Genomic DNA, 25,038 nt, shown 5'->3' with positions numbered 1-25,038 from the left:
AATTCTCATTTCTTTAATATTCAGTTATAAAGGATTGTAGTTGCAGCTTTCCCTTGACACTTATATTGGAAACATCAGACTGATCTATTTCTTCTATGCGGTCTAATTTAGCTCCCCAAACTATCAAGAAAACAACCAGTTGATAAGATATAACTGAGTTTATTCTTACCGCAGTAAGGAAGACTACCTCCTCAACAGTAAGCTGTGTGTGTGTAGGAGGTGTCAACTCTTAGTGCATTTCAAAAGACTAGTAAGTAACATTAATGGAAATATATCCAGGATTCTGAGATCACCCACCGCAGCAGGCAGAGTTTTAGATAGAAGAGTATTCTTTTGGTAACTCAGAGGTAATTAGAACTTGCAACAGAAACCCCACTCTTGGGTTTACTCATCATTTCCCACCATCCTTTCATCTCAGTTGAGTGCCAGGAATCTTGTGAGAAGGCAGAATTAGAAACACTCATTCTCCTGCCTGAAACCTCAAGTGGCTTTGGAGGCATAAGCTCCCTCGTTAAATGACACAGAAAAGTTACCTTTCAGATTTAGACAAATGCTGCACCTTGGAGAAGGGGCACTTCTGAATTTAATCTTGTATAGTCAGCATGTTCCGTGTTAAATAATTATCCCGACATGATAAAAGAGGGACTTTATCCAGGACTATTGCAATGTGTACATTACACTAAAGGAGAGAGATTGCTGCTGCTAAGTCACTTCAGTCGTGTCCGACTCTGTGCAGCCCCGGAGACGGCAGCCCACCAGGATCCGCAGTCCCTGGGATTCTCCAGGCAAGAACACCGGAGGGGGTTGCCATTTCCTTCTCCAGTGCATGAAAGTGAAAAGTGAAAGTGAAGTCGCTCAGTCCTGTCCGACTCTTCGTGAGAGACATTGCACTAGACTCCAAATACAATAAGGACAAGTGGATGGAAAATTACTAAGAAAAGACATCAAGGTGGGGGGATTGTTGCCAAACCTACTTACCGGATTCTTGCTGAAGACAGGCCAGGGTTTCATCAGATATCAAAAAGTGGGGGAATTTTCTCTAAACTGACTTAGCAGGAACTCTTGCTTAGTTTATTCTTAACCCAATTAGGAAGAGCACTACTTTGACAGAGTTAACATTAAAGAATAATTTCTTCCTAGAGGGGAAATGATGAACCACAAACTAGGGCACCCAGGGAGATTGCTGGGTCTCCCCGGGCAGGTGGGAGGCATGATTAAATGCCAAAGGCATTCTCATCTGTAAGACTCTTAATGAAGTATTTTGTGGAGGCAGGAGAAAAATAAAGATGATCTTTCAATGGCCCTTCAAATCTATGGAGCTTTCTCATTCAAAACGGATTTTTTTTTTTTTTTTTTAAGTAAATGTCTCGTCCTAGGGGAAGAAATAAGCTCCTTCGGATGTGATTGCTGCTCCGGAACAGACAAGGTGACTGAAAACTCTGGAACCCATGCACCTGAGCACTACAAGTCCCGTAAAGCACCGCGGTGAGGGCGGGACTTGCTGACCGTTATGACGCGATGGGCGGGATCAGACAGGACAGCTCGTCCCTGGGTTTTTAGCCCCGCCTCTGTTCCCCTCTGTGCCCTGTTGCTGTAGTGCTGCCGCTGGCTGCAGCCCCTGGTGAGTCTCTGGCGCGAAGGTGGGCAATTAGGGACAGTTGGGCCCTCAGATTCTCCGACTTCACACTTTCAGTCCTGAGAAAGGGCCCTGGGCTGGCGGATGTGCGGTTGGTTTCGGTTTTCACCTCCTTTCATCCTTCTAGGGTGACCGTAAGTGGGTGTGACGTCATGGGCCCCCTGGAGCCTCTCCGCGGCCTTTGGAGGGTTGCGGGCAGTTTTCTGCCGAGGAGGGCAGGGCTTCAGTGCCCGGGGCCGCGTGGGCGGTCCCTGGGACAGAAGGAATCCTGTGACCCAGTGAGGGTCTTGAAGTCACGGCGTCATGCCCCGCTCGCCGGCCGAGGTCGTGCTGGCTCCTTAATTCCCGTGCTTGACGTCATCGTCATCGCGGTCGGCTTGGTGGCAGAAGCAGGACCCTGCCCAGTGACCCTAGGCAAGTTACTTTCTCTTTGGGTCTCAGTTTCTCCTTCCTGATCACTGAAGCCCCCTTCGTTCAGTTGCCGTTTGTAATTGGAGATGTTTTAGACAGTTGAGAAGAGAGAGCAGCTGGAATGCGGTGACCTGCTTCTTTACCATCGATCTCCTGTAGTCCTTCACCCCCGAAACACCCCCCAATTGAGTTCGGGGGCTAATGTTTCCACTTTCGTTTATTGAGTTCAAACCTCCTGGACCTTTTTTCTATCCCTCGGATTCTTTGCTTCTGATGTAAGCCAACAAGTAGCCATGGTTGGAGCGGAGTAGAATACTATAAAAGCTATATAACAAGTACTCTACTGCAAAAACCTTTAAAAGCAAAAGACTTTAATACAGTAGGCCTTTGTAGATTATGTAGATGATTAAGGAATATCTTTAATGATTAACGAATATCCAGGTGACTCACTTTCACAGATGCTTTCAGAAGGCCTCTATCTGAAAGTCTACCCTTTTGCAGAAATGACATCTATGGAGTGGAAAGGACTCTGAGAAGGGTAGTAAGAGTTACACAGCACTAACACATCCTGCAGACTTTGAGTCAGAGGACAAATAGGGCTCTTCAAAATTTTTGACTGTGCTTATTAATATAATACCATGCTTCCTCATTTTCTTATATGAAGACTGTTAAACTCTGTCTTCACTTCCTTCTTCCTTCACCTGGGATCATCATTATAGCCAGAAAGTTTCTTAGAGATGTTCTTGCCCGATCCATGCATTTTTACAGATGAGGAAACAGGTTTAAAAAGTAGTGTGACTTGGCCAAGATCTCAGAGCTAGTTAGTGGCAGAGCTAATGGACCCAGGTCCCTTGGCTCCTAGCTTAGTTCCCTTTCTGCTACACATCAAACACTGTCACTACCCTTGTCACTTCAAGGGTTAGCATAATCACCCTCTTCACAGAAAAAGTATAAAATCTCAATAAAGTAAAATGAAAGAAAATGGAGATTGAGTACACATTGAGCTTTTTGCAGTTTCTTCTGGTTGCTCAGAACTGTTCCTCTGTTTTTTCTTAGTACTTTTGGCACAGTGATGTGGTATAAGGGATGAAGGCTGCTTAGAATAAGCTGGGTAACAAATCCAAAGAATTATTAGTGAATTAGGTATTAAAAGTCTCCTGGGGGTATGAAATTTACTTAAGTCACTTGAAAATTTTAGGTAAGGAACTAGAATGAACTTGGAAAATTTGATTAGAGCAAGTGGCTGTAATAATCTGAGGACTGGTAACTATGTATCTTTGCTTTTGTTCCCCATCTCAGGGCCATCTACACATCCATAATAGCTATTGTCAGTGTTCTCTAAAGGGTAGTTTTCTGGAATCATCTCTTCCAGGGCCAGGGGGAATAAGATTCAAATCAGTTCATCCATTTTGCTAATTGCTAATAGTTTAGAAAGTTAAGTAAGCAGAAGGATGAAGGAATTGGGTTGAATGTGTGTTTTGTTTTTAACTATTCCCAAATGAAGAATTGATTAGCATTTCTCTCTGGGCTTCGGATGCATTTGCTTTCTGTGAACTAATCCAGGGAAACTTATCTATAGTCTTCATTTCTCATGAAACGTGCCCACTGGTATAAAAAGCTAACATAAAAATGTTGGAGATTTGTGTGGTAGAATTTTAGTTTGGTTTTTTTTTTAAAATAAGGTTATTCTTCCTGATTTAGCATAATGAGGAAAATTCTTTGGGAAAATTGGTAAGATGTTGAATATTTGCATTGTTAGAACCTAATCAGAAAGTTTAAAACATTTTTTAATTTTTTGCTAAAAAGTGTTAGCAGTGTAGTTTACAGATTCATTCAGAAAGAGCAGGAGTAGAACTGGCTTTTTTGTTCCTTTTCTTCAGGGAAATATAAGAGAATCTGTGCCCTCATGGAACAGTCCTAGGAGACGTGTATTAATCTTGAGATGCTCATTAGATGAAAATGTGTCAGGTTTTCTTAGAAGCCAGGAGCCAGTTCAGGAGACTCATTTTAGAATACATTGCCTTCTTCCTCTGAGAACCTTAATCATTTTGGAAACTGAGATGAAAAAAAACAAGTAACTATGTCAGAGTTCCATCTATTGGCCTTGAAATCAAAAGGCTTGCTCCTAAAAAAGAAAAAAAACAAAAGGCTTGCTCCTTGGAATAAAAGCTATAGCAAACCTAGACAACATATTAAAAAGCAGAGACATCACTTTGTTGACAAAGGTTCGTATAATCAAAGCTATGATTTTTCCAGTAGTCATGTATAAATGTGAGAGTTGGACCATAAAGAAGGCTTAGTGCCAGATAATTGATACTTTTAAATTGTGGTGCTGGAGAAGACCCTTGAGAGTTGTGTCCCTTGGACTTCAAGGAGATCAAACCAGTCAATCCTAAAGGAAATCAAATGCTGAATATTCGTTGGAAAGACTGAGACTGAAGCTGAAGCTCCGGTATTTTGGCCACCTGATGCAAAGAGCCGACTCACTGGAAAAGAAGACTCTGGGAAAGATTGAGGGCAGGAAGAGAAGGGGACGACAGAGGCTGAGATGGTTGGATGGCATCACTGACTCAGTAGACATGAGTTTGAGCAAACTCTGGGAGATAGTGAAGGACAGGGAAGCCTGGTGTGCTGCAGCCCATGGGGTCACAAAGAATCAGACACGACTTAGTGATTGAACAACAAAGATTCCATTGGCTCAAGCCTCAGAGCTTGAGCTCTGTCATGTCATTTTGTGTACATATGCTGTCATTTCTTCAGTGTTCTGTTCTGAGCTAACTTATAGATTGATTGTTTTCTAGTAAAGAAAGAGAGGCAGTACCAAACTCCCATACCCTTGGCTGGTCCTGCCTTTCAGAGTAGCATACATTTGCAAAACAGCATGCCAGAGTTTGAGTGTGTGGAAGGCAGGTAATGGAGTGTGAATTTTATGGGTCCTTAAGGAAATCAAACCTGTGCCTTTTATTTTTTTGGCACCATGCCACTTGAACCAGCTCTGCCCGCTGAACCAGCTATACCGAGAACTGACATAACACTTGGAGATTTTCATCTCTTTACCCTACTTTATTTTTTATTTTTTTGGCCACATCATGTGGCTTGTTGGATCTCAGTTCCCCAAGCAGAGACTGAATCCCGGCCATAGCAGTGAAAGCCCAGAATCCTAACCACTTAGCCACCAGCAACTTGCTCCTCACTCTATTTTAGAAAAGAGAAAACTGAGAAACAGCAGCTTCTCCAAAGATGCCAAACAAATTAGGAGCAAGGCTAAAGACAAGAATAAGCGCCACCGTAATACACACCATTGTTTACCTACAAGTTCCTTCCTTTCACTTTTTGATGAATTACATGCATATTACATTCATTTATTCTGTGAGTTCTTAGCTAGTGGTTACTATGGGCTAGCATTAGTGTTGTATATACAGTTAAGATAGTGTTACGAAGGAAAAGAACAGAGAGTATGATGGTACTTAGGTTAATTGAGAGACGGGGCCTGAAGTCACTCTTACTGGAGGTACTGATCATTATCCACGGTAAAGCACAGATCAAGTTACATGCTCGGATAAGTGGTGCTCCAAGCTTAGGACCTAGTGGCTATGCTGGCCTCAGTGGACTGAAGTCCACTAGGAAAGACAGGGGTCAGCAAGCTGAAAGATCTCCCTGCCCATTCTCCTGCAGCGTTGATCAGATCAGCAGGCCACAGCTTATCAGGAGGAACAAGTGCTGGCCTAGATTGGAATGTGAGCTGTCCTCTCCTTGAAAAAACTGATCTGAGTTTTGACGTTGAGGATGTGGCCAAACTGTGTCACAAACCAGAAAGCCAATACATTTCTTAGCTCCTCAGTTCAGTCCCAGGAACAGATAGTTGAGTACCTCAAAGTCCTCTTGCCTTCTCTGTGAAAAAACTTATTTCTGGGGGAGCTGGAAGAGAAGGCCTGTTTGCTTAGAGTTCAAAATAAAACCAAGAAATAAGTGGGTGGGGCAGAGCCAGAAGAGCAACTGTGTTTTTTGGTTATTGTACTTACTGTTCTTTTAAGTTGTGTTTGCATGTGTGTGTATACAATCTTCCAACATGTTCTAGCAGCTGAGTCTGTAAGGTATTATGTCGTTTTTGCATATGTACAGCTCTTTCTTCATCTGGTGTGTAGAGCTGTAGTATTGTTCTCATTTCCCAGTACAGCTGAGGGTTGAGTAACATGGACTCACTAAATGTTAGACCAAGGAGGCATTTAGAACACAGGACATGTGACTTTTGAAGGGCAGGAAGTATCAGGTCCTGACAGTTCTAAAGACTTTGTTTCTTTTATGTATTGTTTCTTTGTCTTCAATAGTTCCCCACCCTTGATCACATTTTATGTGTACTATGACCTCCAAAGGTGAAATCAGCTTACTGACTCCATTTTGTAGAGATCCAAACTTGCTTGCTGTCCTCCAAACATGGACTGCATTTTTCTGTTTCTTTGCTTTTATGCATGCTGTTACATTCATCTGAAGTTTCCTTACCCCCAACACACTTGTCAAAACCCTAATCTTCTTTGAGGATTTACTCAGGATTCCACTCACTGCTCAAAGCTTTTCTTTATTTTCCTAACCAGTTTCGTCTCTCTCCCTCTTTTGAACCCAGGAGCATTTTGCATGTATTTATCCATTTGGCAGTCACTTAAATTGTCATCTAACCTCCATATCGGATTGCGACCCTTTTGAGGGCAAAGACTGTATGCCAGAAAAGAGAAAAAAAAAAAAAAAACAACACAAAAGTAATAATTACATCTGTTAAGCCCTCTCTTTATGCAGACTTTGTCCAAGTACTTTATTCTGTCACTCAACATGACTTTAGCAGCTTCCCAGTTGCCTCAGTGATAAAGAATCTGCCTGCCAAGCAGGAGACACAGGTTCAATTCCCTGGAGAGGGAAGTGGCAACCCACTCCAGTATGCTTGCCTGGGAAATGCCACGGACAGAGGAGCTTGACAGGCTACAGTTCATGGCATCACAAAGAGTTAGACATAACTTAGCAATTAAACATGCCTTTACTTTGTGTGAATTGCCTACTCTATGACAGGCACTAATTTAAGGACTAGTCACTGTCTATTATAGGCATACCTAGTTTTATTGTGTTTCACAGATACTTTTGACATTTTTTTTACCAAATTGAAAGTTTGTGGCAACCATATCTTAAGGAAGTCTGTTGGTGCCATTTTTCTATCTGCGTTTGCTTACTCATGTCTCATTTTGATAATTCTTCCAATATTTCAGACTTTTTCATTATTTTTATATTTATCGTGGTGATCTGTGATCAGTCATCTTTGATGTTGCTTTTGACACTTTTTAACAATAAAATATTTTTAATTAAGGTATGTACATTGTTTTTTTAGACATAATGTTACTGAGCACTTAATAGATTATAATGTAAACAGAATTTCTATATGTACCGGGAAACCAAAAAAAATTGTGTGACTCACTTTTATTCAGTATGTGCTTTATTGAGATGGTCTGGAACTGAACCTGCAATATCTTCAAGGTATACCTATATGTCAGTTAATGCTCACACATACACACAAAGAATGAGGTAGATGTTATCAGCCCCATTTTACAGATGAGAAACCATGTGCAGAGTCCAGTTAAATAAATTACCCAAGGGCATGCATTTTATAGGTGGTGAAGCTGGAATTTGAACTCCAGCATTTTGATTTCTGAAACTGTCCTGGTCACCACTGCATGTCAGATAATCTCCTCTTATGCCTATCTTTCTGCACTCATTCCCAGCCCCTAGCAGAGGGCTTTAATATTAAGAAGGATCTGATAATTATAGGATGAATGGAATTGAATAGAGAAGCTGAAATCTAGAGAAATTGACATTCCAAAAGTCACAGGGCTTATTGGGATAAAAAATCTAGAATCTAAGTCTTACAGTTCCCAGCTCAGGGCATTTACCTCTAGGCTGCCTTACTTAAGGCATTTAGAAGAAAGGGAGAAAATTAGCTATGAGCAGAGGATAAGGATATAATGAGGATGGTGGTGCCTGTGGTGAAGAGGTCAAAGATAGTCTCAGATAATTCTTAGAGCATAGGAAGTTGTGAATACAAAGTGGCTCATAGTGAAACAGAAAGCAAGTTGTGTGATCTCAGTGCTTGTCAGGCTTTTGCTTTTCCTGACTTGCCCTGAACGGAATGTTCCCTGGCTGAGAGCCCAGAAGTTTCCGGCATTTCAGACAACCCTTTTGAGCCCTGTTGTGTCCCATGTCTCTTAACAGGACCCCTACCATGGAAGAGACAGTAGAGGATCCCCCCACATCAGCCGTCTTGCTGGACCACTGTCATTTCTCTCAGGTCATCTTTAACAGTGTGGAGAAGTTCTACATCCCCGGAGGGGACATCACGTGCTATTACACCCTCACTCAGCATTTCATTCCCCGTCGAAAGGACTGGATTGGCATCTTTAGAGTAAGTGTTAATTTAGTACCAAATGGTTAGGAACCAGAGGTGAATCTTAGTTACCTGAGTGTGTGTCTATCTCTGTATTATAAGCATTTTGCATATATGTGTGACCAGTGTTAACATCCTGACCTCAGCTCCCTAGCACTTCCCCCTTCACACATCAACAGTGCTATAGGACTCAAATTTTAATTTCAGTTTTAAGCTAAAATAAGATAGCAAATCATACAGTCCCCAAGTTTTATTACACTTTCAAAGGCCAAATGTAAATATGTTTTAAATTAATATTCATCTATGACCTGACTGGGGTAGATGGCCTCTTACATAATTTTTGTGAATTAATTCACTTGCTTACTTAGTACAGTGTTTAATTTTTTTTAATATGAGTATTACCAATCTGGAAAGGATGTTGTAAAGTTAATACCCTGCCTCCAAGAAGTTTGTTCCTGAATAAGTGTGTCTTGCTTCTTTGTGAAGATTTCCAAGAACAGAAAGTTTATGAGCTCCTTTGGTTTCCTCTTCCAGTGTCTAATCACCATGTCAGTTCAAGTACAGAAATGGTACTTTTTTATTATAGTCAATTTATTCTCTAAACTTCCCCTTCTTTCCCACCATGTCTGTCTCTATCTCTGACATTCCCCCTGCCACAGACACATACACTCAATCATTTACTCACATACCATAATGACAAATAGTCCTATTTCCAGAGACGGGAGATAAAGGTCAAACATACATTATTTACACTGCAGAGTTCCAGCATCAGTGACCTTTGTTTTGACACCTCGGTATGTCATGTGCTTCTTTGCCAACACTGTTCGTCCTGAAATCAGACATCATTCTTGACTGCAGTATGTAGGAGCTGGTGCTAATTCACATCCCTCATCAAATTCCTTCTCTTAATTGTTTGGAATTTCAAGCTACGTGAAAGAGTGATGGAAGCTGGAGGTAACAAGGCTGGTATTTAGAGGTGGGGATAGTGGACAAGCAGAGGGACTCTGGCGAATATCATGACAGCTCCTGAGACTGCAGGACACTGACTCATGAGACTAAAGGTGTCCTAACAGAAACCTGACCCAGCAGGATGTTTTCTGTCTTGGAAAGAAGATGGCAACTGTTTTTTTTCTTCCCCATATGTATCTAAGCTGTCCAGTAGAACTTTCTATGATTAACACTGACAAGTAGAATTTCTAGAAAGGAGCTATAGTGGCTGCTTCGGTGTCCAGCATAGTAAGCTCTAGCCACATGCGGCTAATGGCACTTAAAGTGTAGCTAGTGTGACTGAGTAACTAAATTTTAAGTTTTATTTAATTTTAATTTAAGTAGCTTCAATATGCTAGCTAGTGGCTAGCATATTGAACAGTACAGGTATATATAATTGAAAAAAAGAATGGTTAAAAGTTACTTACAGCTTCTCAGAGGTAATCTAACTTTTTATTTCCATTTTGCTCAGGCTGATTGTTTATAATTCCCAAGCCTTAGCAACTTCCAGCGAGGGTGTCCCTCTAAACCAAATGAAAGGATTATACTCTTTAAAAACAAATGTTTAAAAGCATTGTTTGTATTTTTTTAAGATCACATTTTTTTTGGCTGTGCCACTCAGTTTGCAGGGATCTTAGTTCCCTGACCAGGGATTGAACCCAGGCCCTGACAATGAAACTGCTGAGTCCTAACCACCAGACCACGCAGGAATTCCCTAAAAGCTATTGATTTGCCACCTACCCTAAAGCCTGAAGGGCTTCCTTCATAGCTCAGTTGGTAAATCATCTACCTGCAATGCAGGAGACCTGGGTTCAATTCCTGGGTCAGGAAGATCCCCTGGGGGAAGGAAATGGCAACCCACTCCAGTATTCTTGCCTGGAGAATCCCATGGACAGAGGAGCCTGACAGGCTACTGCCTACAGGATCACAAGAGTCAGACACGACTTAGCGTCTAAACAACCAATCACCACTACTAAAGCCTGAAAGAAAATTTTAAGAGTAATAAAGAGAGAACACAAACTTTCTGAGAACATATGGTGTGCTAGGTCTTTGATGGGGTTTTCTTTCCTTCCTTCTTTTTTTTTTTTTAGTGTGTGTATGTGGGTGTGTGTTTTCTAATTTAATCCTCACAGCACAGCAGCCCCCTGAGGTAAGCAGTTTTATTACTTGTGCACCGATGAATAAAATGAATATGCTCAAGATGGTGATTTTCCCAAGGTCTCCCCGTTTGGAGACCTTTGTTTGACTCTGCTTTGCTTCCTCTATTCCGCTGAATTCCTTTGAACAACAGATAGTAAATTAGAGAACTAAGGGCTGAATGTGAATTTTGTCCTTCCTTTGTTGCTGTTCACTCAGCCAGTTGTGTGCAACTCTGCGACCCCAGGGACTGCAGCGCACCAGGGCTCCCTGTCCCTCACCATCTCCCAGAGTTTGCCCAAGTTCATGTTCATTGCATCAGTGATGCCATCCAACCGTCTCATCCTCTGATGCCCTCTTCTCCTTCTGCCCTTATTCTTTCCCAGCATCAGGGACTTTTCCGATGAGTCGTATGTTCCCATCAGATGACCAAAGTACTGGAGCTTCAGCTTCAGCATCAGTCCTGCCAGTGAATAATCAGGGTTGATCTCCCTTAACATTGACTGATTTGATCTCCTTGCTGTCCAAGGGACTTTCAGGAATCTTCTCAGGCACCACAGTTCGAAGGCATCAATTCTTTGGCGTTCTGCCTTCTTTATGATCCAGCTCTCACAACTGTACGTGACCACTGGGAAGACCATAGCCTTGACTATAAGAACCTTTGTCAGCAGAGTAATATCTCTGCTTTTCAGTGCCTGTCCTTCCTAGCTCACTTCTAGAATGTTCCTGGTGTTCTTTCAGTGTAGTCTTAATCCTGCTCCTCCGCTCCTCATCTGCCCTAACACCACTGGTCCCTGGCACCCGCGGGGCCTTCACAGAATGTTTCTGCGTGTGCAGCGTGCTCCATCTTCTCCATAGACTGAAGGCTACCACCAATGATGGAAGCTAAAGTGGTTGGGAGTCAGGTTTTCTTCCTTCAACATAGAGCCCTGTGCTCCATGCTCTCCTTTACGGGCTCTTATGCCGTGTTCCATGGTCATACCACAAGAGGCAGGCTGGGACGAGGACTCCTGAGATGGAGGAGCCAAGGACAGAAAGCTCAGGTGACTGGAAGTTGCTTCCTTGTTCCAAGGCAGTAGTAATTCTCAGGCCCTCCCAGATGATATTTTAGTCACAGTGCATTAAGCTCCAGGATGTGAATGAAGACTCCATAAAATTCCTGCTTCCTGTTCCTCCGCAGGCTGCAGTGGCTCAGAGGTGCTCACAGCAATGGGGTGTGTATGAATGAGACACTAAAACATGCCTCGGTATGTTCTGATGAGCTTATAGCCTTTTCAACCATGCTCTGATTCCTTACTATATAAAAATAGGATTTATTTTTAGTTTCTTTTCTTCCTCCTGGGCTCAGGCAGAGTCAAAATATGGCAATAAATGTCATTTTGCTTCTTATTTGCTGAGTGTTCACCCCTTGAAGACACAGTGACTCCCTCTCTGTTCTCTGGTATGGACTTACCTTCCAGATATGATTTGAGCATTTTTTACCCCTTTTCACACTTAGTGAGAATATTTCCTATTTGGCCAGCTTTCTGCTCTGAGGCAAATTTTACAGTATCCTTATATCTTATGACTTACTACATTTCATACCTAGAAGAGGCCTTTATGACTACCAGATTATATTTTTTATCTTTTATCACCAAAAAGTCTTCAATAAACATATATTAAGAAAAAACACCAGAGCAAGAAAATCATACAAACTGGACTTAGTTATCTGGTGCCTCCTAATCTAAGAACTCTCTTACCCATCCAGCCCCAACACACACATTATTTTAAAAAGCCATTTTTAAAGGCAGTGATGTAACCAGGTTGGTATAGGTGACAAGACTGAATTGGACACAGGAGAGGACAAACCAATAGAGAGGGCAGATCAGAAGTGCTTCTTGATTAAGAAGTTCCAAGTATACCATTGTAAGAAGATAGCAGAATCAAAGCTCATAATCCCACAACTTTTTTCCCCAATCATTCTCAGTACTGTATCTGACTTGGAGATACAATATTTGGCACTCTTATCCTGGGTATTGAGTGGCCAGTTTTTGTTTCCTTCTAAGATGAGTAATTTATGAGTAACTGGTATATGTGCATACATACCAATTTTTAATTGTATATGTAGTTATCATAAGTCACAAAGATTTGATCCATTGTGGGAGATCTTTTGATAAAGAACTTATTCTACTATAATTTTAAAATAGCGAAAGGTGCATATTCAGAAGACAGAGCCTAAATCTGAGCACTTTCAGATGCTGAACAAGAGCCTCTTATCATTGCAGGTTGGATGGAAGACAACCCGCGAGTACTACACCTTCATGTGGGTTACTTTGCCCGTTAACCTAAACAGTGAATCATCCAAACAGCAGGAAGTCCAGTTCAAAGGTGAGAAAAATACTAGATCAAAGGTATTAAAAACAGCAACCAAGACTCATTAATTCTCTTGAGCCAGAGCCTTCTGGGGTAGATAAAAGACTTCTAGATTTTTAGTTTTCTGAATAGACCTTGAGTGAGTGAAAGTCGCTCAGTCGTGTCTGACTCTTTGCAACCCCATAGACTATACAGTCCATGGAATTCTCCAGGCCAGAATACTGGAGTGGGTAGCCTTTCCCTGCTCCAGGGGATCTTCCCAACCCAGGGATCGAACCCAGGTCTCCCGCATTGCAGGCAGACACTTTAACCTTTGAGCCACCAGGGAAGCAATATTTTGCCTTTAAAATCATGTTCTATTTCCAGCTTATTACCTGCCCAAGGATGATGAGTATTACCAGTTCTGCTATGTGGATCAGGATGGGGTGGTCCGCGGAGCAAGTATCCCTTTCCAGTTCCGTCCAGAAAATGAAGAGGACATCCTGGTTGTTACCACTCAGGTCTGTAAGCATCTCATCTCAGTCCCTTCCTGCCATTAAGAGTAGCAATTCCAGGGTAGGGTAGAGTTTTAGTCAGTAAGCATTTATTGAATGTCTAACAGATACTGTTGTGAAATTTTTACACAGTCCCATTCAAACCCATCAGAAGGGAATGACTTCAGAATGTTGATAAGAATCATAATAAGTGATTTCTCCTTTCTCTAAAACGTCTGTAACTCACTTGGCCTTCAGTTATTCCCTTAACTTTCCCAGTTACTCAATTTTTGTCATGTATACATCTTACCACTACAGTAAATTGTATAAGCTCCTTTGAGGAGAGACACAGCGGATCTTCTTGTTTGTATCTTTCAGTTAGATTCATTTACTTACTCAGTTATTTAACAGGACATCTAGTTCCCTTCAGCACTCTGGTGGACACTAGGGATGTAATGAAGAATCTGTTAAAACCCTATTCTGGTCTCACATAACTAAGTCTGATAGGAGAAATAAAGTATTTGCACACAAAAAAATTACAGTCTTCTGTCATTTCCCCTTTTAACTTTTTGTGGCTTAATTTTCTTTGTCTTTTCTTTCTTGGTAATGGCAGGCTCAGTGCTTATGGTAGACACGTTTCTCTTCCCCCTTCCCTACCTACTGAGGGGTTGCTTCCACTTGGGGTACACAGATGTCACTACAGTGAGTGGGGATCAGCTAGACCCCCACCATCCCAGCGTATGAGACTTTCATGTCAGCAGGACTTGAATATCCATTGAGCTATAAGAAGCCAAATACGTGTTTATGGAACGTTCTTTTGTAGGGTGAGGTGGAGGAAATTGAGCAGCACAACAAGGAGCTTTGCAAGGAAAACCGGGAGCTGAAGGACAGCTGTGTCAGCCTCCAGAAGCAAAACTCAGACATGCAGGCCATGCTCCAAAAGAAGCAGGTATGTGTGCTTGTTAAAATGTGAATGGGGGTGATGGCTCCTGTCCAGCACCCACTTTTTCGTGTGATCTGACTCTGTTATACTAGTATCTGGCACAGATTTTAGTATATTAGAGGTTTCTTTTTTATTGTTTATGTATTTAAATGATATTTTAGATACACTGGATTAAATACATATACTATTAGTAAAATAATTTCATGTCTCTTTTTGCTTTTTTAATGTGACTGCTAAATTTTTAAAATTATATATATAATGACTTTCCTGAATTTCTTGGACAGCACTTTTCTAGGAAAAAAGAAATTTTATTTTGTCCACTGCTGTGTCTACAGTGCCAGAACAGGGTCTGGTATGTATAGGCACCCGTTAAATATTTATGTAATGAGTTAATGGACAAATTATAAGCTCCACTAGAAGAGAAATTAAGGTAGATGTATTTTTTCCTTTCTTTTTTTTAATTTGAAATATAGTTGATTTACAATGTTGTATAAGTTTCAAATGTATAGCAAAGTAATTTAATTATGCATATATATATCTGTTTTTAAGATTCTTTTCCCTTATAGTTTATTATAAATGTTGAATATAGTTCCCTGTGCTATATACCGGAGAAGGCAATGGCAACCCACTCTAGTACTCTTGCCTGGAAAATCCCACGGACGGAGGAGCCTGGTAGGCTGCAGTCCATGGGATTGTTAAGAGTCAAGAACGACTGAGCGACTTTACTTTCACTTTTCACTTTCATGCATTGGAGAAGGAAATGGCAACCCACTCCAGTATTCTTGCCTGGAGAATCCCAGGGCCAGAGGAGCCTAGTGGGCTGCCATCTATGGGGTCGCAGAGTTGGATGCGACTGAAGCGACTTAGCAGCAGCAGCAGTACTATATACATAGGCCCTTATTGGTTATCTATTTTATATATAGTAGTCTATATATGTTAATCCCAAACTCTTAAGATAAGTGTATTTTTAATATGGAAAGAACATATTAAGAACATTTTAATATGAAAATCCTTTTACTTGGATATTTCATTCACTGCTGTGCGTATATGCTTGACATATTATAAGTGCTCAATAAATACTTGTTGGCTGCCTGAGATACTAAACACTGCCTTAGAAATGGTCAGTCCCTTTGGCATTTCAATCTACAGGAGGAGCTGGAAACCCTGAAGAGCATCAATAAGAAGCTGGAACAGACAATGCAAGAACAGAAGGACTGTTGGGAGTTGGAGCTGCTTCAGTGAGTCTCATTCTTGAATGGGAGGAGCTGCTGTGTTATAAACACCCTTAGGCAAGGTCAGATTAGAGTTTTAGAATTTGTTAGTGCAGTCTTCCTATTAGGACAATGATAGGTATGATTCTCCCTCTTTGACTCATGAGCTCTTTGAGTCTGGGTTAGAGAATTAGAATCAAAATGGTAAAGACAAATGACCTGAATTCAGGTATTAGTTTTAAGTAGTGAACACTTGGAGTTTGAGGTCAGGAAGCCAGAACAGGATTGAAGAAGAGACTAGTGGATTTTAAAATAACTGCAGGGTTAGGGCCAAGGCAGCCTTAAATCATTTATGGTCTGGGGTGGCTCAGCTAGAATCAGCGTATTTTTCATTTAGTCGTCTCTTACCTCCACAGACTGAAAGAACAAAACCAGAAGATGTCCTCAGAAAATGAGAAGATGGGAGTCACAGTGGATCAGCTTCAGGTAGGTTATGCCAAACCTTTGCCAAAGTAGATTTTCTTAGCCTCACCAGCACTCCACTCTGGTGATCCAGGAAGATGCAGCGCGTTATAGTGGGTGCCTAATGGTGGACTTCTCAGAGCATCAGATTGAAATTTCAGAGTGTGTGTTTTCCATTCTTGACCACCACCCCCCCCTCCAATATCCTTTCTAATTTTTTTTCTTTTAGCTACAAAATCTTTTCCAGCAAAATCTTACTGAAAAGATTGGATAAGCGGGTAGAAGCAGAACTGCTCTCATTTTTAGGAGGCTGTGCCTTAGAGAGGGGCTTTAAAGGGTAGTTTGTCAAGTTTTACTCAATTTGAGTCTTAGATTCTTAGGTGTAAGGTGCTGTGCTTAGTTGCTCAGTCGTATCTGACTCTGCACCCCGATGGACTGAAGTCCACCAAGCTCCCCTGTCCATGGGGATTCTCCAGGCAAGAATACTGGAGTGGGTAGCCTTTCCCTTCTCTAGCAGGTGTAAGGTAGAGCTGAAGAACACAGAAGTTGATAGGGAGTTGGAATTGCTGGGGAAAGCACATCTTTTTATGTTACTGTACGTTTCAAAGCATTGTTCCTGTTTAGGTTTCCTTCTTTTATATCTTGATTGTATTCACTTCTTTTGCTTTAGGCTCAGCTGTCAAATCAAGGGAAAGAAATGGAGAAGCTTGTTCAGGGAGTTCAAGACAAGACAGAGCAGCTGGAGCACCTGAAAGAGGAAAATGGCCAGCTCTTTCTCAGTTTAACTGAACAGGTAGAGTCCTGAAAGAAAATAATATTTTTTGACCTTTGTGAAAAAATATATGCATTGTTCTTTCTTTCTTGTATATGTGGGTATCACAGACTCTGGGAAAGGTCTCAGGGGAAGCCATCTAAAATGAGGCATCTCCCGGCTTTTCTCAGAAGCTAATAAGAGAAGATTTGCGTTTCCCTCTCTTGCTCATTAGCTTAGCAGGCCCTTCCCCAGTGCGTGCATACTTGTGCTTAGGCATGTGTGTGTTTTCCCAGCAGTGGTACTCAGAATCTGTTTTTCTGCAGAGGGAGCACCAGAAGAAGCTCGAGCAGACAGTGGAGGAGATGAAGCAGAAAGAAACTACTGCAGCGAGGAAACAACAGGAGTTAACGGCATGTCTGTCTTTGAATGGCTATGTGGGAGGGCGCCTAAGGAAAGGAAAGGATAGGACCTATTTTCAGGTGATAGGGTAAATGACAGATTAGAATAGCATTTACCTCTGGACTTCTTTCTCTGTACCCAAAAGGACAGAGAATCTGACTTTTACAAACTATTTAGGAGAGCTGGGCATTTCTAATGTGTGATGAGTGACAGAGGAATATTCTAAGTTAAACTTCATGGCAGGTTGTAGTAAATAGAGCCTTGGGTAAGGACTCACACAGAATAACCCCTGCCCCCTTTTCAAAGAGTTACTGTGGGGGCAGACATATTAATGATTCTAAAATGAGTTCTAAATTAGAAAATATTACAGTAGTCAAATTTTGTTATAATTAATATTAATATAATGTTAGCAATTGTCATACATTATTCTAAGCTATGCAACACAGTGATGAAAGCCTAATTGACTAATAATTTCCTGTAATATATTGTTATAGAAGAGGCCTTGTGGTGATAACAAGTGCTAGAAATCCCATTTTCTGAGCTGTTGTGAAGACCTGAGAAATCCCGATGTGTGGAAAATATCCACTTATTGGGAATGTAACTCATATCATTCATGCATCATTCATTCAGTCAGTCATTATCCAATCAATGATTGAGTACCTACTATGTATGTTACTGTGTACTTTGGCTTGATGTACTCAAGAACAGATTTAACAAAATTTGAAAATCAGCAACTCACAGATTAAGTATATTCCACATAAATGTTTTATTTGTTCTAGTGTCTTTTTAAAAACTGATTTGCGTATCAACACTTAAAAATGGGAATATTTCCCATTTTTAAAAAAATGGTATTTCCAGCTTCTTGAAACATCCGAGGCTCTGGCAACATTTGGGCCGACATACCTGTCCAGCAGTGGTGTCTGGAGCTGAGTAACTGCTGACCCTCTTGATGGGTCCTGTATGCCCCCGTTTTGATAGGTCCTGTATGCCCCACGTGGCTGCAGGAGCTGAGTAGCTGCTGACCCTCTTGATGGGTCCTGTATGCCCCACGTGGCTGCAGGAGCTAAGTAGCTGCTGACCCTCTTGATGGGTCCTGTATGCCCCACGTGGCTGCAGTCTCACTGTTTCATGACATCATCCCACTCCTTCATTCAGTTATATTACTTGCCAGGCTCCTGTTGGCACTTTTGAGTTTGTGACCTCTGATGTGGCAAAGAAATTACTGTTGTTTGTAAATGATCTATAGCCATTCAAAGGTTTGGACCTCCTTGTGGCAGATATGGGTTTCCTTGGTTTTCATGGAATGCTTTTCAAGACCCAGGGGGCACCCTAGCTGTCTGATAGCATTCTTTATTCCTCATGCATTCAAAAGGCCCCTAACTCTGAGGACTACATATCTTATGCTTCAGGAGCCTAGGAACAAGAAAACAGCAGTGGAGGAGCAGTTAGTACAAGAGGTGGAACGCCTAAAGGCAAAAGTAGAGGCCGGGAAAGCCTGTTTCTTAGAGAAGTACAAAGAGTGTCAACGTCTCCACAAACAGATCAGGCAACTCAGGGCTGCCACACGGGTAGGTGACAGAGATGTGGGGCCCAGGAAGCAAGGGGTATGAAGGTTTGTGGTTCTGGGACTAGGATTTTACACCCTTGTTACGGAGAGAGATTTATCCTTCTGCTAAAAACAGGAGGGATGGAGTATGCGGCCAGAAACCAGTCTGGGGATCCCTGGAAGTAGAAGCCTCAGCCTAGCCATGGGTCTCAGGGAAGGTTTTTGTAACCATTGAGTGGGTTGCTGTGCGGACTCAGATAGTCCTTTCTTATTTCTGCCTTTTGAGGAAGTGAAGCAGGACCAGAAGAGCCAGCAGGAGCCAATGGGGATGGGGAGCCAGGAGCCTCCAGTCAGCACTGTCATCGGGTAGCCCCCTCTGGCATTACTTCCTCAGGGTCGGCTAGAAGCACACAGCATTTTGGGCACCAGCATTCAAATAAAAAATCTTGAAAAAAAAAAACCACCCACAACTAGTAAGATTAGCTTAAGTGTTTCTGTGAGGTATGCGCATGTGTACGTATGTAGGTAGGAGACGGGAAGCACTGAAGCATGCCTATGACTTTCGGGTCCATGAAACTAGTCAGGTGAACCCATCGTGCGGGAAAGCCCAAGACCCCAGTCTGGGTTCCTTGTAGCCTTCGATAAATGCCATCCAGGGTTCCTTCTTCCTCGTAACTGGAATCCACATGCCTGTCCTCACACTGGGAGTCACACCAGCCTAACTCAGTGCTTCACTGTGCATTCAGTGAGGTGTTCATTCAAGACAGAGATGATTGTGTCCATGGTTGGGTGGGGTTTCCTTCCCTCATTCTGATAAGTCAATCTTGAGGTTTCCCCCAGGCTAACTCTCTTTGGTCACTTACTCCCAGCTAAACCAAAAGAAACGGGCATCTTGATGCCAGCCCAGGCCTTCAGGCATTTTGTTAAGTCACTTTTCTGTAAGTCTGCATCCCCTCCATGACACCACTCGTCCCCCTCCCTGGTCCCTTCCCCCCCAACCTCAGTCCCACCACTTCGGAAACCAGATCCTCTTCTATCTCCTTGTTGTACCCCACCTCAGATCCAGACTACAATATGGGATCCTAATCCTAACTTTTTTTTTTTTTTTGATAGGACCAGAACATGGAGCTGTCAAAAAGACTGAGTGAGAACAAGATAATATATAATGTTCTACAGAGAGAGAAAGAGAAAATAGAAAAAGAAAATGATGTAAGTGTGTAAAAGAGTTTTAAAGGGAAGGAGAAGGATGACCCAGAGATGTGGTGATAACATAAAAAGTTAAAAGAGCTCTTTCTGGGACATTGGATGAAACAGTTTCCCTAAACAAAGAGTACATTTCATCTGGTTTCCTAATCTACCGCAAAACCTACTCTTTGTTCTGTAACTGAAACGTGCTTGGCATGGCAGTAGTCAACTCGAAAGGAACAGCCTTGATGAAGATCTGAGTTACTATTTTTGCTTTTAACTCCACAGCTATCAAAAGTATTGTATTTAGGGAATAATATCCTACGTCGTTTTTATGCTGTTTAGCCAAGGGACCCCTTTCTTTCTGCACAACATTTTTCTTTTTCTCTGCTGCCAAACTAGGAACAGAAGTGGTGATCTGTACCAGTGCTGGACCCATGGTAGGCCCCCCCGAAATACTGTGCATTCGCTCATTCATCAGTTCATTCGTTCATCCGGCCGGTATTTTCTGCTCTGTGCTAAACACATTATTAATTGATTGACGATGATGGCAACAAATAAAGATTGAACTTGAAGCCATGCTCACATACTGGCTAGCATCAAAGAGCAGGTGTCCGTGCATTCTGGCTCCTCCTCTGATCTACACCTCCAGCCATTCTTCATCTCGCATCCCCTCCCTCTCCATAACGCTTCTGGGCTGTGCCTTCAGTCATCCTCCTACCTTGGATTGCATCATTTATGCCAATGGGCTTCAGTTTTGCAGAAGGACTTTGGGGTCTGTTTCTGGTCCTGTCATTCTCATCCTCTTAATTTACTTAAGTACCTTGACTTTGAAATAGTCGATAACATGGGTGGGCCTTTGGGGAGGGCTGTGCAGGAGATGGGAAAGGAAGAATTCACACCACGTACAACAAGAAAAACATCTGATACTTGGAAGCTTTGTTAAGAACTATAGTAAAGCCCCCTGAAGATGTTAAGAAGTTTACTAATTTTCTTTCTTCTGAGAACTTTAAATGTCACCTGTCTGCCTTGCAGCTTGATTTCTTACATTCTTCCTTGCATTCCCTCCCTCTCTTCCTTCCTCCCTCTCGCTCTGTTAGCATATCCATTTGATGGCATAAAACATGAAGAGGGGAAAATTATATCAGAACATTCACAATGTGTAAGAAAATTGTTCTAGGAAGGGGACTAAAAGAAGCATTTTGCTCTCAATAATGTACAACAGTTTTAGTCTTAATATAGCTCCTGCCGCCCTCACATATCCACACAGCTTCTATACCCGCTTCAGTTGGTATGTGTTTAAAGATTGTAAATTCCTTTTTGCATTGATCTAAATAAAATCCTGTATATATTTAAATTTAGATATGAATACTTAGATTTTGGGACTTCCCTGGTAGTCCAGTGGTTAAGACCTTGCTTTCCAGTGCAAGGTTCAATCCCTGGTTGGGGAACTAGGATCCTACATGCCTCGTAGCCAAAAAAACAAAACAGAAGCAGTGTTGATAACAAATTCAAGAAAGACTTTGAAAAAATTGTCCACATCAAAAAATCTTAAAAAAAAAAAGACCTCATATCTTTGGCATATTGAGGATGCTGCTTCCCCTTTTGAAGAATAACGGTTTATCACTTCTTGGACTTCGCCGGTGCCACATTGTTAATTGACAGCTACCTGTAATGAGCATCCGTGGCCAGTTCCTTGTGGGCATTCTTTGTTGTTGTCTTTCAACATATCTCTGTGAATACTCTATCCTTAGTTTTTGAAGAGAGAGAACAGCAGTCTGCTGAGTTACCTGAACTGTGACTCTTTGTCACATCAAATGCCCACTTCGAGTCAAGGAGGTACAAGACAAGACCCGGGACTTGTCTTTGGAAACCCATATTCTGGTAAGAACTTTGCCATTCAAGCTGGGAAGCCCCTGCCTGCATCCCATTCCCCCACTAAATTTTTTTTTATCTGAGATGCTAATTAAGACCAGCCTCATTGTTAAGACTTGCTGGGCAGAAGCTGAGTACCCAGCAGAAAGATTGCTAGGCAAGAAGTGTTAATTGAGAAATAAATCTGAATCTAGAAGTCGCAAATCAGATCATTCGCCTGGAGGCAGCAGACACAAATTGAGTCCCGTGGCTATATTCCAAATATATAAATCAGAGAAATGTCTCTGTGCAGAAGATATACACAGAGCCAAGGAAGCTAATTAAGATTTGGAAATGGAAGCACGAGAGGCAGGCTCTGCTGCCCAGGATGGGCGGTGAGGCAGCCCCCCCCATGGCCTGACCAGGGGTAGCAGGGGTGTGCTCCACAGAGACCTCTGGGTGGTTTGGAGGACAGGAAATGCAGGGGGTGGGGAGGTGGGTGGTGACAGCCAGTCTTGTCATTTATGGACCTGGGGTCAGATGTCCTTGCCACACAGGGAACTTTCCTGCTTTTTTGTCTCCAAAAGCAACATGAGACCTCATTTGCTTTTTAGGGACAGTTTAAAGCAGTCATATTTTTTAACAGTTATAATCACATCTTTGCAATAGACAGTGGTATGAGTTTATTTTTCCTTAAAACTATTTTTAAGCATTTCATTAAAAAAATGACTTCATGTGCATTTGGTCTTAAAATCTATTCTCAGACTATTTTCTTGTTAAATTGTTACTGTTTTCATTAAAATCTCATTTTCTCCATACTGAAAACAGGTTTATTGTTTTTTCTGATTATATAATGGCCACTGGAAATGCCGCTTCATTATTTTTTCCTCTTTTCCCTCATTGACTTAGATCCCCTCCATCAAAATAGATGATATATGTGAGAGCTAAAGAATCAGAAGAGGAATGATGAGGGTTAAAGAAAATAGCTGCTAGAACACAGCTGGAGAATGCGTTCTAGTGCATAGGTACTTTTTCATTGAATGAAATCTTTTTTATTACCCTCAGGTATCCAAGAAAGTTCTGCCCCAAGCCTGGTAAGTATTTGATTCATGAGATTGCCCACATCAAAGCTTTGAGAAAATTTCCCTTCCTGCTCCATCCAGTTTAGGGGAGAACTATAGGGAGACCATTTCATTGTGATAACTCCTAAGTCAGCAAGATAAATTTGGTCAGTGCCAAGAGCTAAGAGAGCCTGTTCAGGTGGAGAGAGAAAAGTACAGTTTATCCATCATTGTTCTGTTCAAGATCTCTACCTGCAAGTAGAGTCTGGTAGCAGGACTGGGGAGGAAAGATGAACCAGGCAGGTAGCCAAACGAGGTATACCCAGTGCTTCCTTTCAATCCTGGGGTTAGGGAAAGCCCTAGTGAGTATCTCCAAATGTGAATTTGCTCATTCACCTTCTGTTTCTTGATCACCTACCATCTGCCGAGCAGTATACTAGGTGCTGAGGATACAGTAGAAAGTCAGACACGGTCTCTGCCATGTATGCGTGGCATTCAGACTGACCTCTTTGTTCTTCCTCCCAGCTCTCCATCAAGAAATGCCCCGTCTGCAAATCAGACTTTATTGATGATGGCTTTGATCACGACTTGGCCTTGGAGCAGCACCTGCAGACCCTTAGTTTGAATTGTCCAATATGTGACAAGACCTTCCCAGCAAAAGACAAGCAGATCTTTGAAGACCATGTGTTCTGCCACACTCTCTAAGTGTCCAAGCCTCTTGGATCTATACTGTACCTGGATTTTATACAGTAGAACCTTCGCTTCTTCTATGAGTTATGACCTAAGATCCTGCCTAACCTCAGTTATTAGGAAGTTACTTAGTCCTGCTGCCCTATAGGTGGAGTCATGTCGATTATCTGAAGCATAGTGTTAAGGGCTGTTACTTCCATCCTTGTGGGTTACCACCTTTTAAGTCACATAACTCCAGCTATGTCAGCCTCTCACTTAAAATGCCTATTCTTGTGAGGGTCTCTAGCATAAAGGCCCTGCCTGCGATAGGGCTGACCTGGCTCTTTACAGCCGGCCTGACTCAAGTGAGTAGTTTCCCAGGTTGTCCCGCTGCCGTTCAAGGTCAGACCTTGAGTATGTTTGTACTTAGTCCTCACTCCTGACCCTGGGACTGGCGACTGATCTGGAATTGAGAATTTCTTCCTCCTCCTCAGGCCTAGCCCAAAATGGCATGGCAGAGAACCCAAACATCCAATTTGGATACCAAAGTTTTCTCACCTTGATTTCACAGCTCCCAACAGAAGCATTCCTGAATCATGGACATGAAATATTATTTAAATCCCAGAAAGTCTTATTTCTCTTTGTATTATACCTCTGAATGGCATTTTTCTACTCTGGTTTTCCATGTGCACATAACTTTTATTGTTATAAGTCCTTTCTTAATGGTTAGTGGGACTTGTTAGAAACTGTATGGGTTTGCAACTTTCTGAGCAAGTGAGTTTGAAAAAGAATAAGTCAGAATAATGAGAACTATTGCTCATCACTTTAATACTAAAAATAAACTAGTCCTCTACTTCAGGGACTTTGGTAATTTAAAATAAACCTTGAGTTCATGTTTTTTTATTTTTAAGCTTATGGGGAAAGTGTAATCAAAAGGATTGTGGGAATTATAGACCCCACCAAAGATTTCTCTTCACCTGTCTTAACTAGTTAACAAGAGTATCCTGGCCGTTACTTTGAGGTGGAGACGGAGTTGAGGAAGCATGAGCTTGAGAAACTGGAACCTTGACTCATTACTCTAACTTTATGTGTATTTTTTAAAGAGTGTGGATTCTGGCACCTTTTGTGAACTAAGTTCAATTCCCTCCATCCAGACCTGCCTACTTGAACCAAAAGAAAGCAATTCCATTTTCTCTACCTGAGAGACTGAACAAATGGAAATAACCCCCAGGCAATCAACCAGCTGGTCACTAGAAAGGCTTTTACAGGAACTTTTGAATGATATGAAATAATGTTGTGAATCAGATTGAGCCAACTATAGCTGTGCAATCCTTCTGAGGTTTTCCCTGGCATGACTGGAGTTGCGCCTTAGACTAGCTATATTATGTTGGTCACAGCTCCTGGCCTTTATTTCTCCTTTGGTAACAAGAAGATGAAACTATACTCCCCCCTCCTTCTCCTGTATCACCATTTCAATAGGATGTCTCTTGGACTCATAAGTCTTTGCCCCTTCAGAATCAGATGTGACATTAACACA

At 41.9% G+C, this 25,038-nt stretch overlaps 1 protein-coding gene across 2 annotated transcripts; it reads left to right on the top strand.

The window, feature by feature from the left end:
* The first annotated feature begins 676 nt into the window (after positions 1 to 676).
* On the top strand, positions 677 to 24,383 carry CALCOCO2 (calcium binding and coiled-coil domain 2). 2 transcript variants are annotated; one of them, XM_069543211.1, is made up of 15 exons: positions 677 to 949; positions 1,360 to 1,426; positions 1,764 to 2,050; positions 8,297 to 8,486; positions 12,857 to 12,959; positions 13,311 to 13,444; positions 14,241 to 14,366; positions 15,510 to 15,598; positions 15,988 to 16,057; positions 16,704 to 16,826; positions 17,111 to 17,197; positions 19,846 to 19,941; positions 21,672 to 21,801; positions 22,837 to 22,865; positions 23,358 to 24,383. In XM_069543211.1, exons 4-15 carry the CDS (start codon positions 8,307 to 8,309, stop codon positions 23,535 to 23,537), a joined length of 1,347 nt encoding a protein of 448 aa, XP_069399312.1. In that variant the 5' UTR covers positions 677 to 949; positions 1,360 to 1,426; positions 1,764 to 2,050; positions 8,297 to 8,306; the 3' UTR covers positions 23,538 to 24,383. The 2 variants fall into 2 exon arrangements, with proteins under 2 accessions (XP_069399312.1, XP_069399311.1); XM_069543210.1 differs by lacking the exons at positions 677 to 949; positions 1,360 to 1,426; positions 1,764 to 2,050 and adding an exon at positions 1,494 to 1,621.
* The last annotated feature ends 655 nt before the right edge of the window (positions 24,384 to 25,038 follow it).

This window comes from Ovis canadensis, chromosome 11 (genome assembly GCF_042477335.2).
Source record: "Ovis canadensis isolate MfBH-ARS-UI-01 breed Bighorn chromosome 11, ARS-UI_OviCan_v2, whole genome shotgun sequence".
In the NCBI taxonomy this organism is placed as follows: domain Eukaryota; kingdom Metazoa; phylum Chordata; class Mammalia; order Artiodactyla; family Bovidae; genus Ovis; species Ovis canadensis.
Note: the sequence above shows the minus strand (reverse complement) of the source record. Positions and strands in the feature narration are given on the sequence as shown.

Bases quoted from the DNA above. Each gene is read 5' to 3' on its own strand.
- CALCOCO2 (XM_069543211.1), top strand. From the start codon at position 8,307: ATGGAAGAGACAGTAGAGGATCCCCCCACATCAGCCGTCTTGCTGGAC. The intron at 19,942-21,671 runs GTAAGTGTGTAA...CTCTATCCTTAG, and splicing joins AAATAGAAAAAGAAAATGAT to TTTTTGAAGAGAGAGAACAG. The intron at 22,866-23,357 runs GTAAGTATTTGA...TCTTCCTCCCAG, and splicing joins AAAGTTCTGCCCCAAGCCTG to CTCTCCATCAAGAAATGCCC.